Source organism: Clupea harengus, chromosome 1 (genome assembly GCF_900700415.2).
Source record: "Clupea harengus chromosome 1, Ch_v2.0.2, whole genome shotgun sequence".
Classification (NCBI taxonomy): domain Eukaryota; kingdom Metazoa; phylum Chordata; class Actinopteri; order Clupeiformes; family Clupeidae; genus Clupea; species Clupea harengus.
In genome coordinates this window covers 9351479-9367944 of record NC_045152.1, presented here as the reverse complement: position 1 = coordinate 9367944, position 16466 = coordinate 9351479, and the positions used below count along the sequence as shown (strand labels likewise).

Genomic DNA, 16466 nt, shown 5'->3' with positions numbered 1-16466 from the left:
CTAGCATTTCCACTAATTTGTCAAATCAGTGTTACGAACATTGAACATAACATTAATGTTACGAACATAACATTGATGTGAGACAATACAGGAGTTTTAAAGGTCAAACGCTCTCTCCCTCTCCCCCTCTCTCTCTCTCTCTCGCCCTCTCTCTCCTTCTCTCTCTCCCTCTCTCTCTCTCCTTCTCTCTCTCTCTTTCTCTCTATCTCTCTCTCCTTCTCTCTCTATCTCTCTCTCTCCTTCTCTCTCTCCCTCTCTCTCTATCTCTCTCTCTCTCGCCCTCTCTCTCCTTCTCTCTCTCCCGCTCTCTCTCTATTTCTCTCTCTCTCTCGCCCTCTCTATCTCTCTCTCTCTCTCCTCTCTCTCTCTTTCTCTCTATCTCTCTCTCCTTCTCTCTCTATCTCTCTCTCTCTCCTCTCTCTCTCTCTCCCCCCCTCTCTCCTCTCAGGTTCACGTCTCTGGCGGAGTCTCAGCTGCAGATCAGGCAGCAGATCCGTAAGCTGGAGGAGCTGCAGCAGAAGGTCTCCTACAAAGGCGACCCCATCATCCAGCACCGTCCTGCTCTGGAGGAGAAGATCGTCGACCTCTTCAGGAACCTCATGAAGAGGTGAACAACACACACACACACACACACACACACACACACACACACACACACACACACACACACACACACACACACACACACACACACACACGCGCACACTCACTATGTTATGCACACAGAAGGTCACACTAAACCAATTGAAAACCATAAAATGCTTACGCTGTGCTTATGTGGTGTGTGTTGTGCAGTGCGTTTGTGGTTGAGAGGCAGCCCTGCATGCCCATGCACCCCGACAGACCACTGGTCATCAAAACAGGCGTCCAGTTCACCAACAAAGTCAGGTGAGAAAAAACAACACACACACACACACACACACACACACACACACACACACACACACACACACACACACACACACACACACACACACACACAGTTTTCTGATTTTGGGAAGCTCTCTTTCAGATTACTGGTGAAATTCCCTGAACTGAACTACCAGCTGAAAATCAAAGTCTGCATTGACAAGTGAGTTTAGACTGAATGCCTGTCAAGGCCATGTTGCTTCAAATTATATTTTTTTTGTCATCGTTAGGGACCTGCAGATAACAACTTGACAAAACTGCTTTTTGTTCTTTTGCAGGGAATCAGGAGATGCCATTCGAGGGTGAGTCTATTACTGTGTACGACATGTGCTGTGTTACGTAAAAGAAAACCACATCCTAAGTTGAGCAATCCTTTTCTGCCCCGTGACTGTGGCTAAATAAAAAGGCTTTGGTATGTTTCGCATAAGGTTGTGGGTGCTTTAAGAATCCAGAGGATACTCCAACTGCATCCTTGAAAATGATCTGAACAAAGAACCCGGTCCTTGGTAGAATTTGAAGGATCCTAGACATTGGAACAGTCTTTCGATGGATCCGTCAAGGATCCTTCCTTGACTTTGAGAAACGCCCTGTGTCTTAATCAGAGCATCAGGCTCTTGACCCTTTCGTTCTTCACTCCTCCTCCCAGGGTTCACATGGTCATGGAAATCCTGGAAAAATCTTGGAATTTTTTTTAAATCCCCTTTTCCAGGCGTGGAAAATTAATGAAATTCATTGAGTTTTGTAAAAGTCATGAAATTAGATTCTTGTCATATGTAGGTCTAATGAAATGTGTTATCGTACTCTTCCATTACTCTATCGTCCTCCCTGTACTCTCTTCCTGCTTGCATTAGCAATGCATGTATTGCGCAAGAGCCCTACTTGGACCTGATCTGTGCTTTCTGTCCACACGTCTCCACTGCACAGATCAGCAAACGTGTGCAACAGTGGCCTCCAGATGCGCCGAGGACAGGGGCCAATGCTTTACATGAGGACAAGCTGATGTGTGTTACGCAATGCCTTATTTCTGTGCTTCATGTCCAGGTCGCGTAAATTCAACATCCTGGGCACCAACACCAAGGTGATGAACATGGAGGAGTCCAACAACGGCAGCCTCTCGGCAGAGTTCAAACACCTGGTGAGTGGGAGATGGGCAACGTGCGTAGTGGGAGCTGTAGTCCTAGAGAGGGAGTTACAAAGCTAATAAGCAAGCCTGGCCCAAAACGTCCTCTCGGAATTTCATTACTCGTTCCTCCACAGAAATGTTCAGCGTTGCCTTATGGGAATAGTAGTTTTAACGAGGTTCCTATTTGTCTCTCTCTCTCTCTCTCTCTCTCTCAGACTCTTCGAGAGCAGAGGTGTGGTAATGGAGGAAGGACCAACAGTGACGTGAGTGTGAACTTTTATGATGCTTTCCTCCTCTACTGATAAGTTTATCAAGATGAGCTTTATTTTACCTCTCCTCCACTTGTTTCACTTGCAGGCCTCTCTCATCGTCACAGAGGAACTTCATCTGATCACTTTTGAGACAGAAGTCTACCACCAAGGACTCAAGATAGACTTGGAGGTCAGTCGAAACTAAACGCACAAACACCAATTTCCTACCTAAACACGACCACTAACCCCAATAAGATATTCCACATATTCTCTGACAATCTGTCCTCTGTCAAACACACACACCCACACACACCGACACACACTGACACACACTGACACACACTAACACATAAGAAGCTCGCTGCCTTTTCATAAATAGCTTGTGTGCCTGGACCAGGATATTACATCTGACCGTCTGCCTAAGTGGTACTTCATGTACCGTAATTAATGCTCTCCATGTAGTCCCCCCGTGCTGCTCAAGCCTAGCTTCAGCGCTAATGAGAAGCGGTTAAGAACATGGAGTCAGCCTCAGTGGGTCTCTCCACTGAGCACACGCGCTGGCCATTAAAGTACGCTAACCTACTGATGATCCATTAGGCCAGAGCAAGGCTGCTGATTGGCTTTTCCTGCAGAATGCCAATGAGGTCATAATGGGAGCTTATTGCCATGGGTACCCACTGAGCACATCCTGTCTCCAGTATCTCTAGGCAACTAGGCAATAATTACTGCAATTTCCCAACTAGTAACTGCACTGTATGTTAACTGTATGATAGTATTTTATAGAATTTCATAAAACAGACCCATGTATTGACCTTATCTGTGTGTTTCAATGTTATGTCATTGTGTCACGTAAAACGAAATGTTATGTGGTTGCGGTGCGAGCACTACTAGCTATTTAAAAGTCGTTGCATTCTGAAGTTGAATATGAAGTGTTTTTTTTTTTAGAAGAATAAATCAAACCCATACATAGCCCACACCAGAGTGTTCACTGCAGGGCTGCAGAAAGTTTACAAAATCAATGTATAAAGCAGTCGGTAAATACGGTATGACCTTGATAACCTGAGAGTACACACACACACACAGGCGCACAGTATCAAGTATTTCTTTTCCACGACTGACAATGAAACAATGAACGTTTTTCTGCACAGGAAAGCTCCACCCTATGAAGTGCTTGTTATTGTCTCATTAAAGACACTTTCTCAAAGGTAATTAGACCTTTCTTAAAGATCATTTGTTCCCCATAGACTCATTCTCTGCCAGTGGTGGTCATCAGTAACATCTGCCAGATGCCAAATGCCTGGGCCTCCATCCTGTGGTACAACATGCTGACCAACCACCCAAAGGTGAGTAGGAGCACAGTGCCCCTTACTGGCTATACCCAAGCCTAAATACACACACACACACAGACGCACACACAGAGACGCAAACGCACACACAGATAAACACACACAGAGACGCACACGCACACACACACACAGATACACACACACAGAGCCGCACACACACATGCACACACGCACAGATAAATAATGAGTGACTCAGATCACATCAGTTTCACCAAAGATCTCAGGGTGTTGCCCTTGTTCCTTGTTCTGCAAACACACCCATACGATCTTTAAACACTAAGCACACACACATGCTGTTAGGCAGACAGGCAGACAGGCAGACAGGCAGACAGGCAGACAGGCAGGCAGGCAGGCAGGCAGGCAGGCAGGCAGACAGACAGACAGACAGACAGACAGACAGACAGACAGACAGACAGACAGACAGACAGACAGACAGACAGACAGACAGACAGACAGACAGACAGACAGACAGACAGACAGACAGACAGACAGACAGACAGACAGACAGACAGACAGACAGACAGACAGACAGACAGACAGACAGACAGACAGACTGCTTCCTCTCTAACTCCACCCTCCCTGCCCCTCCTCTCCGTCCCCCCCTGTCTGTCCATTTCTCCATCTCTTCTCCAGAATGTCAACTTCTTCACCAAGCCCCCGGTGGGCACGTGGGACCAGGTGGCTGAGGTCCTGAGCTGGCAGTTTTCCTCCACCACCAAGAGAGGCCTGACCATCGAGCAGCTCACCACACTCGCAGAGAAGCTGCTAGGTGTGTGTGTCTGTGTCTGTGTCTGTGTCTGTGTCTGTGTCTGTGTCTGTGTCTGTGTCTGTGTCTGTGTCCTGTTAATACAGGAAAGCACCACTTCCTGAAAACATCACAAAATACTGCTTTTTAATAAAAGTACCCCCCCCCTTCTCTTTCCCTGGTCCTACTCTCTTCAGGTCCATGTGTGAATTACTCCGGATGTCAGATTACCTGGGCCAAGTTTTGCAAGGTGCGTCGCCATGGCAACCCCGCCTGTTCTATTTCTGTTTCCCTCAAACATACAGTGTTTTGTTCTGTTCTACTGCCACTGCGCTGCTCTGAGAGCCAGCCTGCACTGGAGGAACCTTGTAGATGTTGCTGCTGATTGTGTTCGCTTCCGTTTGTTTATTGGGTGTGCAGGAGAACATGGCAGGGAAAGGCTTTTCCTTCTGGGTGTGGTTGGACAACATCATTGACCTGGTCAAGAAGTACATCCTGGCTCTCTGGAACGAGGGGTGAGAAATCACTGTGGTGTATGCAGCTCACAGTACACATGCAGTTATAACTACATGAATCACTACATTACCATATATGTCTCTATATGTCACTTATACGTACATGATGGCAGACTCCCGCCTGTTGATGAATGCAATGACTCATGTGAAAGATATGTGATCTGAGTCACTCATTATTTATCTGTGTGTGTGTGTGTGTGTGTGTGTGTGTGTGCGTGTGTGTGTGTCAGGTACATCATAGGTTTCGTCAGTAAGGAGCGAGAGCGGGCCATCCTGAGCCCCAAGCCCCCCGGCACCTTCCTGCTGCGCTTTAGCGAGAGCAGCAAGGAGGGAGGCATCACCTTTACCTGGGTGGAGAAGGACATCAGTGGTGAGTGATTGTGTGTGTGTGTGCGTGTGCGTGTGCGTGTGCGTGTGCGCGCGCGTGTGCGCGTCTCTGTGTGTGTACATATGTGTGTGTGTATTGGACAGAGAGAGCTGGAGTTGGGGAGTTAAGTTAGTCATCTATGAATATTTATGTATGCATGTGTGTAAGGCAGAGAAAGTGGTAGAGCTGGACAGTTGGACTATTAATATTTACGAACATGTGTGTTTGTGTGTTTATGTGTGTGTCTTGCTGCAGGTAAGACTCAGATCCAATCTGTGGAGCCCTACACTAAGCAGCAGCTCAACAGCATGTCGTTCGCCGAGATCATCATGGGCTACAAGATCATGGATGCCACCAACATCCTGGTGTCACCGCTGGTTTACCTGTTCCCAGACATCCCCAAAGAAGAGGCCTTTGGCAAATACTGCAGACCTGAAGCCCAACCCGAGCAAGAGCTGACTGATGGATGCAGTAAGTGTCTGAGAGAGAAGGAGGGATCATTTTAGTTAAACATTGGAAAAGATGTTCAATTCCTTGTGCGGCCGGACCTAAGACCGTCACATGCAGGTACTCGTACCCAACAACGTAGCACTACATACCGAGCAACCATGGTGCACTACAACCATCATGACGATACTAAAAATGAACAACAAAGATGACTTGTTTCGTTAAATAAAGAAGAAGAAGAATGAATGAGAATGAGACACACATGATTAGGATACAAAAGAATATATAACAAGCACATGAATATCATGTATAAAAGAATAATGTGATGTACATAAAAATAACAATTCTGATTCACAACTCTCTCACCGCTCACTCTCAGAATACAACACCATGTCTGGTCCCATAGCAGTCACAACAATTCACCGTGGAACTTGAAGTTGCCTTCTGACATCAGCCAGCAACCTCCAACTCCAGTTCCTACCCCTCTCGCACAAAATAAATTCTACTGTCCCTTAAGGTCATTAAGTGTTAACCTCAACTCGTTTAATCTCAAACAAAAACGGCAATTATTTAAAAACCTGATCAAGCTAGTTTTACATCCAGAGGGAATATGTTTTAAAGCGTCAGCACCCATTCACAACATGAAGCTTACGTCTTCACCCACCCACTCCGAGGTTTCTTGCAGAGTTGGGAGGACATCATAAGTGGCTCCAACAATTAATTTAATGTGATTAGCATCCATAGCCCCCAATTCTCTTCAGCTGATCTTCCTCTTCTCAACACCATGCCAGTCCATCCATTGCCCTCCGCTGCTGTTCGTCTAGTTTCTGAGAGAAAGAGAAAGAAAGACACAACCACTTCTTAAAAAAAAAAAAAAAAAAAAAGTGGATACACAGTCTTTTTAGTGGGAAAAAGTCTGTCGTAGAGCTGTGTGTCAACAGGTGTTCTTTTAGGTCTTTTGAAGTTGAATTCAGGGAAACTATTGAATTGGCCTGGGGGAGTCATGGTGAAATAACAAGAGGGAGATTGTGTAATTTGGTGCTACTGGGACCCAGTCAGCTCTGAGTAGACTGTAAATACAGTCATTTCCTGCTTCCCTGTAGAGCTCTTAAGTGGGCGATTGTTGTTCATGTCAGCATGATCTCTTTAATCGCTGTTTTTTTTTTTTTTTTTTCTTCCTCTTCACAGCCATTCAGCCTTACCTCAAAACCAAGTTCATCTGCGTTACCCCGTAAGTATTCTATTATTATGTGGTGTGTGTGTGTGTGTGTAGGGAGTGAATTGCATCTCTCTGCTCCTCTCTGCTATTACGCCACCTTTTTTTCTGCCAAAGCTTTGCACACATGTAAATACATCCGTGTGTGTTTTTACAGTTGCGGTTCTTAAGAGTCTTGAAGAGTTAGTGATGGAGAGTAGTATAGCGTCTTAATGCTTAAAGGCCCCTGTCTAGCTTCTGAACATACTCATGATGAGCCCAAGCTCCATTTCTGTTCACAAGCTTATATGAAGAAGTGGTGAAGGGGAAAAAAAGGCCACAGAAATAGACAAGGGAAAGGGAAAGTGATTGACGCAACAGTTTTTGAACAAGGTTGCGCTGCGTGTTCGCAAACCAAGATTGTTGTGACCTGAAAAAGAGGATATGAGGAGAAACTCCACTTAAGTATGGGTCCTTTTAGCCCTGCTGAACACGAAAATGGAAATGTCCAAATTTTTTTTTGAATCTCTAGTATTACCACATTTTTTCAACAAAAATAAAACAGTTTAGTTGAGCCCAGTAGGGTGGAAGCTTGAGACGATGTCTCACTCTACATAAGAAGTATGGTATGTAATGATAAGTTCATTTGTGTAAGTGTCATGTGTGTGTGGGGGGTACATATATGTATGTACACACCAATGTTGCTGAGGTGACTGTATAGGGTGCGGGTATGTTTGTGTGGATGCGCACAAGTGTGTGTGTGTGTGTGTGTGTGTGTATGTATGTATGTGTGTGGGAGGGGGGGGGGGGGGAGTATGGGTGTACGTTTGTTTGTGTTTGTGTGTGTGTGTGTGCGTGTGCGGCAGGCTGTAAAACTCACCTCTCTCCATAGGTGTCCCTCCGTCTTCATGGACTTTCCGGACAGTGAGCTTCTAGGAAACGGCTTCTCTGGGTAGGCATAGGGGCAAACATGGCATGTAGGGCGGGTGTGTGACTGTGCTACAGAGAGAGAGCGAGACATGTCTGTCCCTTAACATCCTCTGGGATCATGTAGTGCAGTGTCATTTTATTATTGTTGTTGTTGTTGTTATTGTTTCCTCTTCTTTTTTAATCCTACACTTTTTGTCTTGTTGTCGTTCCCCGCTAACCCACTGGAGCCATCTGCCTTTCTTCAGTAGAAGTCCACTCCCACTAGTTTCACTCATCAACCACTTTCCGCTCACACTCCAGACATGTTACGTAGACATTCGCATTCATTTTTGTGCCCCGAGGGGTTTGAAACCATAACCCTGTCACAGCTGGCGGTGGGTATTAATAGCTTAATGGGTGGTGAACTTACTCTTTTTGGGGGCGCTGGTGCTTGCTCTGTGCTGGATCTGTCATCCTGTGGTCACGCTGACAAACCTCTTAGGCTACACGTCTTTTTTTCATTGGAAGCAGGTACTTGCTGTCAGTTGAACCTGTTGTCTTAGCATGGAGCTGAAATACGTGGCCCACGCAGTTCCAATTGAGCTGCATTAGAGAGGGCGCCGTGAAGCCATAGGGTGTACATAGCTGTGCATGTGATAGCCTTGACCCATGGCATTTCCAGGGCCATAGGGTAGTGATAGGAGCTCTCTGCTGTCTGGCGCCACAGATGTGTGTCCCGGTATGCCAGGGGCGGGCCTCACCTACACAGCTAGAGTGGGTGAGGGAGGGAGGGGGGAGGACATGGGTGACTAGCTGGGTGAGGGAAGGAAGTGTCTGTGTTTTGGTCTGACCGGGAGGGTAGCCTTGAATGTATCCAAAACAGTTTATTTGCCAGCTTTCCAGGAAGCCACAAGTTGGAGTGCTTTGCTCTCCATGGATCCTGGCCTTCGTGTGAGCATCAGTAACACAGCGTGGCATATGCTGGACGCAGCAGTCTGGGTCTGAGTTTGGCCCTGTCTGTTCCCATATCCTGTAGAGCATTGGTTTAGTTTGGGTTCTCCTGAAGGATGAGAGAGTAGAGAGCCTTTGGGCTTGCCTGCCGGGGTTGAACGATCAGTCCATCTGTCACACTCACTAAGAACAAGTCCACCGTCTCCTCTCCTTGCATCTCACTGGATGTAGAATGCACTCTGGAAACTCTGTGGTTTGTATTAGTTAGTAGTCATCCATGCACCCTTCATTTTTGTCTTCCTCTCATAAACTAGTGGAGCATGCGATTGGTGGGTTTTCTCTCGTTTCGGGCTTTTTCTCAGGAGTGGGGTGTCTGTGTTTGGGACTCATCACACTAACCTCTGATCCATGTAATGCTGTTGTGTTTCTGTCTGTGACTGGTGTGTGTGTGAGTGACTGGTGTGTGTGTGTGTGTGTGACTGGTGTGTGTGTGTGTGTGTGTGTGTGTGTGTGTGTGTGTGTGTGTGTGACTGGTGTGTGTGTGTGTGTGTGCATGATACACAGTAGAAGGAAATGTTCCTTCTCCTTTTCCTTTGTTTTGTCTGTTTTTTGGTCTCATCAACCATCACTTCTCCCCCAGACTCATCAACTCCATCGACTTTGTTGTGGCCTTTCACGGAGATCATTCTCAACTTGGACTCGAATTCAAAATAATCAAAACCAAACTCAAAACCAAAGTCTAAAGTGTGTGTGTGTGTGTGTGTGTGTGTGTGTGTGTGTGTGTGTGCGCGCGCCTGTGTGCGTGCCTGTGTGCGTGCGCGCGTGCGTGTGTGTTTGTGTTACTGTGAGACAAAAACTGACAGTTGGCTGATCGCCTGTGGTCAAACAGCCTTACTGATTTAATCACACAATGTCTATGCTTTTGCGTGTCTGCATATAACTGAGATTTGTGCACACACATATGCGTATGTGTGTGTGTGCGCACTAAAGAATCAGTGTGTGTGTGTGAGAGAAAGCTAGAGATTGTGAGCGTATGAGCGAGAGAGTATTGTTTTTAACCTGATTTGTCTTGTTTTTTGCCTTGTTTCTCTTGTAGCACAAACTCCGGAAACACCAGTGATCTGTTCCCCATGTCTCCTCGCACACTCGACTCTCTCATGCATAACGAGGTAGCTGAGGCCAACCCAGCACATCTCGGTGAGACACACACACACACACACACACACTCACCCACACACACGCACGCACGCACACACCACACACCCTCTGTTGTGGTAAGGCATATAATCTCTGTGTGCTTTCTTCCCCCAGATTCCCTCACCCTGGACATGGAGGATATGGCATCATAGTCTATGTAGGAACTGTATCCATAGTGATGAGACTATATCACTTCACCAGATGTTTTCTTTTTGATTTCCTCTCATTTTCTAATTGAAAATATAGGCTGTAAATACTGAGCTTTTAATGGGTGCTGTAACTCATGCTTTGAAGAAAGCCAGTTGCCGATTTCATTAGTCTAGAGATGGAGTTTGTAATGTCATCCATTATGTTTCAACGAAGCCATGTTGGCTCCAGCAGTTTGAAGTAATTCACCCAGCTCAAATAGAATTCTTTAGAGATAACTCTTAGCTGATTATGGCTCCCAGCAATTTAAAGAATGGTATGACAATACTGTTTTTATTTTTATTTTTGTGTCTTGGCATTTAAATTCGTAACATATTCTTAAAACATCTTGCCATTGTAATGAAATATCTTGGAGAAGAATTGTCTATATAGTCCTGTCAAGTGTTTGTCACCTTATGCCCTTTTTTTAAATGATTATATTTTTCTTATAGCAAAAAGCAATGTAAGCTAGCAATGTAAAAATTCATAGTAAGGGAATCTGTACCCCTATATTAATCTTGGATGTTTTATAGAATTTATCTGTATCTCTCCTTTCTTGTATCCATTTCTCTGTCTGAGTTTACTATTGTAGATCATGTCATGTCCTCATGCCATTCTCTCTCCATCCCTTTCTTTCTGCTTCTGTGAGAGCCTTGGAACATGCCCCTCTTCCTCCCTTCCTTCTCTCTTTATTTTTCTCTGTCTGTCTTTCCTCTGAGTTGGCAGACTCTACTGCCTTGACGATGATTCTTCGTATTTCCTCCCACCAGCGGGCTCCCCACCTCAGGGGCCGACGTCCTTAAAGCCTCCTGAGGCCCCCCATACCCCCGAGTCCACCGCCTGTAACCCCCGCGCCGTTACGTACATGCAGATTCACTTCAAACAGCCCGCAGGGCCCCTCCTTTCAAAACAGACAAGGACCAAAAGGGAGGAATTTAAGGCGGCAGATAAAGTCATTCATCGCGTTTAAAGGTCACGCATCTTAATGCCGCTGCGTTGCCTTTCATTAGGCCCGCCAGCCATTACGCTCTCGTTTATCTCGGCACATCAGGCGGCTTCCTCGCGAGTCATCCTCTGGCAGCCATTTTACTAGAAAGGTTGCCAACAGGGGGTGGGTGGGTTTGGGGTTCGTGGGAGAGTAGGCAACAGCGTTGATTGCTTTGAGGTTCCTGGCCTGACATTTTGGAAGGGTAAATGGTTCTCCCGCTCTCCTCTCCCGTTATTGATCTGATTGGAACGGTATTAGAATTGGTTTTGGTGCTTTGTTATTTAACAGACGGTGTAAGACAGGGTCTTGAACTATAAAGCCCAATATCCAGAGGATGCCAGCATACTCATACATTATTAACATTTACTATTTAACATTGTTTTTGGCTTTCATCCATTTTTCTGTGTTTACCGTTTTATAAAAACATATTGTGTGATCAACACATCTGTACAATGTCTGTTTAAACAGGGCCTATGAGTAAATGCTGCTTGTATCATTCTGCATACCCTGTAAATTATGCTGTAGACCATTTCATTAAAAACATGTGGTATCACATTGTAAGGCTTTAAGTTTTGGACCAATAACCTTTTGGATCTTAAACACAGCTGGACCTATAGTTTCAATGAATTCGGTGTGGGTCAGTGTTTTATAGAACATGCCTTTTAAGAACACTCAAGAGTCACCTTGCCACACTGGGTTGACATTTCTCACATACCTCCTGACCCTCTTATTGTAAGGGTAGCGAGCAGGTACAGTGTTAAGGTGCAGTAAGTAACCCCACTCCTCCACACCTTGTCAACAGACACTAGCACCCGTGGGTTTAAGCCTCCTTGCTACCACACCCACCTCCCACGCAGAGGTTGCGAGTTTGAGTCCGGTGCTGGACTGGGCTTGTCTACACAATGCAGGTTTAATTATCTCTACCCTTTATCCCTGTTACTTCCCATTGCTTCACTGCACAAGGTTAAAATAAGGGCAGGCAATTGGTACTAAGAGTATTAAGTGTTGTATGACTTTGCAAGATGTTTTTTTTTTGTCACGTTTAGTTTAATTTGAATGGTCTCTGTGTGGGTGGTGAAGTGGTCTCAGTCCTGCAGTGGAATTGATTAGCCCTGCAGGCTGCACCCCCTCCACCCATAAATAACTTAAGTCCTCCACCAATGAATCCTCATTATGTGGTGCCTGGCAGGGCAAACACTGACAGAATTCCATTTGGTTATCAATTTCCCCAGGTCTGCCCCTGAACTTGGTATTTAAGGGGAACGTGGCAAAAAGCACTTATATTTTGTAGCAAATCACTTGAGCAGCCAGCTATGTTCATACCCTTTGAATGTTAAGTATATTTTTTCTTTTAGGTACTTGTGATTTTTAGATTATTCACTTTCGAGTTTGAATGTCTAACTGAATTAGTAACTTGCACCTGACAAATAAATTGTGATGCTCAGATCCACTTTTGCCTCTGTTGAATTTACAAACAGGAGTCGTTGGTAACGTTGTTACCGCAATGCATGACTAGGATGAGTTTCAAAACCAAAAAGCAAATATCTTCAAGTACCCGGCTAATCACCTGACAAGCACCTGACACCTGACAAATAATTGTCATTGTACTGTCAAACATTGTATTATACAGTGGTGGATTGCCCTTCAGCCTCTGCATTTGACTGAATGGTCAAACTTTGCTTGTGCAGCATCCTGCCTCTCAGTCCCTACAGCAGCTTTGGAACACAAGCTGGGAGTGTAGCCGTCTGTGGCAGCACCGCAGCCTCTGCAGCCTCTGCACCATTCACCAGACTAGCAGCAGGTTGCCTAACATAGAAAACACCCGAGGCAAAATCCTGGGAGACACCATCCCTAGAATAAACCAGATCAACAAAGATTAAGGGAGATGTTCATTATATCAAGCTAGAGGTATCCATTAGAAATGACTATAGGTCAGCTTACTTAACGGCTAATAATATTACATTAACAGAGCAGCAATGAATGCTAAATAAATTCCTAAATTGAATGGAGTCGGATTAATTATAGTTGCAAGGATTAGGTCCTTCAATCAAATATTATATTTAAGGCAAAGCGTAGAGAGACGAACACGCAAAAACCTTCATCCACTTCTAGTACCGTCTTTGGTCTGGAAAGTGGTTTGTTACAATATCTATAAGGCTATTGGGGCGATAACTAGCATATATAGCACTGTATATCATAGGCATGCCAAAGCCAAAAATAAAAAAAACGTAGTTTGCTTAGAGGGTAAGACATGTAGAATGTACAACTTGAGAAGGGTATTGAGGTCAAAGAAGCAATTGATCCAGCCTATCTCTGCAAATCATGGAAATAAACAAAGAAAAACACCATCATGGTGACAACAATTAGAAGACTGGTATGTGCTGACCTTTAAGTCACTGTTCTCCAGGGCTGTGGTTTTGGCTAGTCTGTCGAATCAAAAAAAGATGAACACAAGGATCAGGGCAACGATATGCTGTAAAAGAGAGGAGAAGAACCTTTGAGATGAGGATGAATATGTAATAGTTATTACCAGGCCATAAATCTCTATCAGGGCACCTAATCTAAAGAGATAAGCTCCTCCTCATGCACACCTTGAGGAAGGCTTCTAGTAGATTTTGCTACTAATCTCTAGCAGATTATGTGGTCTGTGTTTCCATCCGTGCGTTTTCAATCCCCTGTGACTGTTAACGAATTCCATAGATCATCTTGTAAAGTATTCTAAGACCACTGACAGTACTTTAATTCAATTTTCAATTCAATTTTTATGTATATAGAATATAGAATATACAATAAAACTGTCTCAAGTCGCATTACAGAACCCAGGGCCTGAGCCCCCCTGGACCAAGCACAAAAGCCGACTGGAGGAAGAGAGATAGAAAAGGGGGGTGGGGGTGGTAGAAGGGAATGGGGGGGCTGAGAATTAGAAACAGAGCAGTTTTATAGCTTTCATAACTGGAGATACTGGAGATTTAACTTGATTTACACACTGAACCCTCTACATTTTTACCACTACTAAAATCTGAATGGTCAATGCACACTACAAAGGCTGCTTGGTGACCTTGGTTTCCATATTGAGTCATAACCTGGTTGTACAAACAGAATGTTGATGCAACATTTTTATCTTGGCATTTGCATCACTGATCTGTGACAGGTTTGATTTTTACTGAGGAAATGCAGTCTAAATTCTAAAGTACAAATGAAATGGTTGTATGTTTGAGTGTTTATATTGGGGAGGTGTGTGTGTGTGTGTGTGTGTGTTTGTGTGTGTGTGTGTGTGTGTGTGTGTGTGTGTGTGTGTGTGTGTGTGTGTGTGTGTGTGAGAAAGAGAGAGATTTTGTGTGAGAGTACGAATGAAAAGTGTTCCCCATGTGGCATTTGTTGACTCAACTTTTTTTCTGAAGGCAGCAGCCATCTTTTCAGCCTGGCAAGCTACCAATCAGAACAGGCAATCAATACGTCCCTAGATCTGCGAGATGACCTGATGTGTGTGTGTGTGTGTGTGTGTGTGTGTGTGTGTGTGTGTGTGTGTGTGTGTGTGTGTGTGTGTGTGTGTGTGTGTGTGTGTGTGTGTGTGTGTGTGTGTGTGTGTGTGTGTGTGTGTGTGTGTGTGTGTGTGTGTGTGTGTGTGTGTGTGTGTGTGTGTGTGTGTGTGTGTGTGTGTGTGTGTGTGTGTGTGTGTGTGTGTGTGATTTTCTGCCCTGGCCTGCTGATGTGGTGCAGAGCCCATATTTTACCTTGAGTGTGGAAAGGGAAGTGAGTGGTTATGAAAGTGAGCTCTGCTTCTGGTTCAGTGGCGTGCAGCTTCCTATGTGTGTGGCATCCCTTTCCTAGCAATCTCTCTCTCTCTGCACGTCATCTATCATTTCCTCTCACACTCTCACTGTTTGGTGCAGAGAACGCCCAAGTCCCTCCCACACATCCTTTTGCAGTGAGATGTGGTCGTGTGAGAACCTTTGCTCTCTGTATTCCATGTTCACCTTGTAGTAAGATAACATAAGAATTACTGTGTGTGCGTGTTTGTGTGTGTGAGTGTGTATGTGTGTTTGTGAAGCTGTGTAGACACACCAAAGCCTCTGTAAACACACACACACACACACACACACACACACACACACACACACTTTCACACACACAACTACCATTTTGAAAGATTGTTTCCTCCTCTCCTCAATCCCAGTTTATAGATAGTCTCCTGTGTTTCGATGTTTACATCTCATATTGTATGTCAATTCCAGCAGCAAGCGTGTTTACACATTTACACCACTAGATGTCAATCTGTTCTCAACAGTGTGTTCCATAAATCAGGGTGAGGTTTTGCCTATACCACCACAAGCCAGCCTGACACCTGAGGCTGTCTATTTCCATTCACAGAATCACAGAGAAAGAGGATAACACCATGTCTTTTGATTTCTGTTATCAGCAAAACCAACACCGTCTATGTGTGTGCATAGATGGAATAGAAAACTGTTTATGGCCTTTGCTACTTGTGAGACCAGGAAAATGCAAAACATGCCTAGAATGATAATCCAGTTCCACAACTAACTGTAAAAATCCTCGAAATGAACTTCTTAACCTCTCACAAAGCCACTTTGTGTGTTCCTCCTAAGTCTAACATTGGCCTCGTTTGTAAGGGTTCTCATCTTTCATGTTTTTGGCATGAAATACCCAACCTCAGTACAGTGTTAATTCATGTTAAACAAAAATAAATTTGAGACAAAAAGACTAAAATGACGTGCTATGCCCACAGAGGCAAGTAGTTGATCCTTACCCCCAGAGGCGAGACAACCAGTACATGATCCTTTTCAGCAAGGGCACCGACCCAGGACCAACCTCCCTCACAACATCAAATCTGCACAGACTCTTTGCCACATTTGTATCAGCCTGCTTTTTTTACATGTATGATGTTCTATTATTTGATTAAGTGTTTGTACTGTCATTTATGGTTTATTATTTTATGCTTTCATCTTACTATATTCTGTTTGTATTCTGTATGTGTTTATTAGTTTATTTTCTTCTCTAATGTAATGGATGCGCTCTTTCTATTTGTGTTGGCCTGTGTATAATTCATGTAACATGTTGTGGAAAGCACCTTGTGCATATGCTTGAAAAGCATTATTATTATTATTTGTATTATTATTATTATTATGAGTGATTAATATCTAACAGGTGAGAATGAATATAAAAATTGTACAACGTCTTGACATCAAGATAAATAAATGAGTCATTCTGATTTACATTCATTATCACATTCTCACCCATGTTGACCATTTAGCCCATCACCTAAAAATGGAGCTAAGTACCACTTCTGGAGTAAAAGTAACGGCAGCATGAGTTACC

The 16466-nt window shown here is 44.5% G+C and overlaps 1 protein-coding gene across 3 annotated transcripts in view; it reads left to right on the top strand.

The window, feature by feature from the left end:
• The window catches only part of stat3 (signal transducer and activator of transcription 3 (acute-phase response factor)), a 23722-nt gene extending 11147 nt beyond the window's left edge, over positions 1-12575 (top strand). For 2 of the 3 annotated variants that reach the window (XM_012816843.3, XM_031566789.2), the window contains exons 8-24: positions 449-607; positions 796-888; positions 1013-1072; positions 1188-1211; positions 1951-2044; positions 2248-2295; positions 2390-2473; positions 3528-3626; positions 4263-4398; positions 4572-4624; positions 4795-4889; positions 5120-5259; positions 5512-5727; positions 6892-6934; positions 7791-7850; positions 9855-9955; positions 10070-12575. In XM_012816843.3, coding sequence (XP_012672297.1) covers positions 449-607; positions 796-888; positions 1013-1072; positions 1188-1211; positions 1951-2044; positions 2248-2295; positions 2390-2473; positions 3528-3626; positions 4263-4398; positions 4572-4624; positions 4795-4889; positions 5120-5259; positions 5512-5727; positions 6892-6934; positions 7791-7850; positions 9855-9955; positions 10070-10107 — 1543 coding nt within the window. In that variant the 3' untranslated portion in view covers positions 10108-12575. The remainder of the gene's footprint in view (positions 1-448; positions 608-795; positions 889-1012; positions 1073-1187; positions 1212-1950; positions 2045-2247; positions 2296-2389; positions 2474-3527; positions 3627-4262; positions 4399-4571; positions 4625-4794; positions 4890-5119; positions 5260-5511; positions 5728-6891; positions 6935-7790; positions 7851-9854; positions 9956-10069) is intronic. The other variant, XM_012816844.3, reaches the window with a different exon arrangement.
• The last annotated feature ends 3891 nt before the right edge of the window (positions 12576-16466 follow it).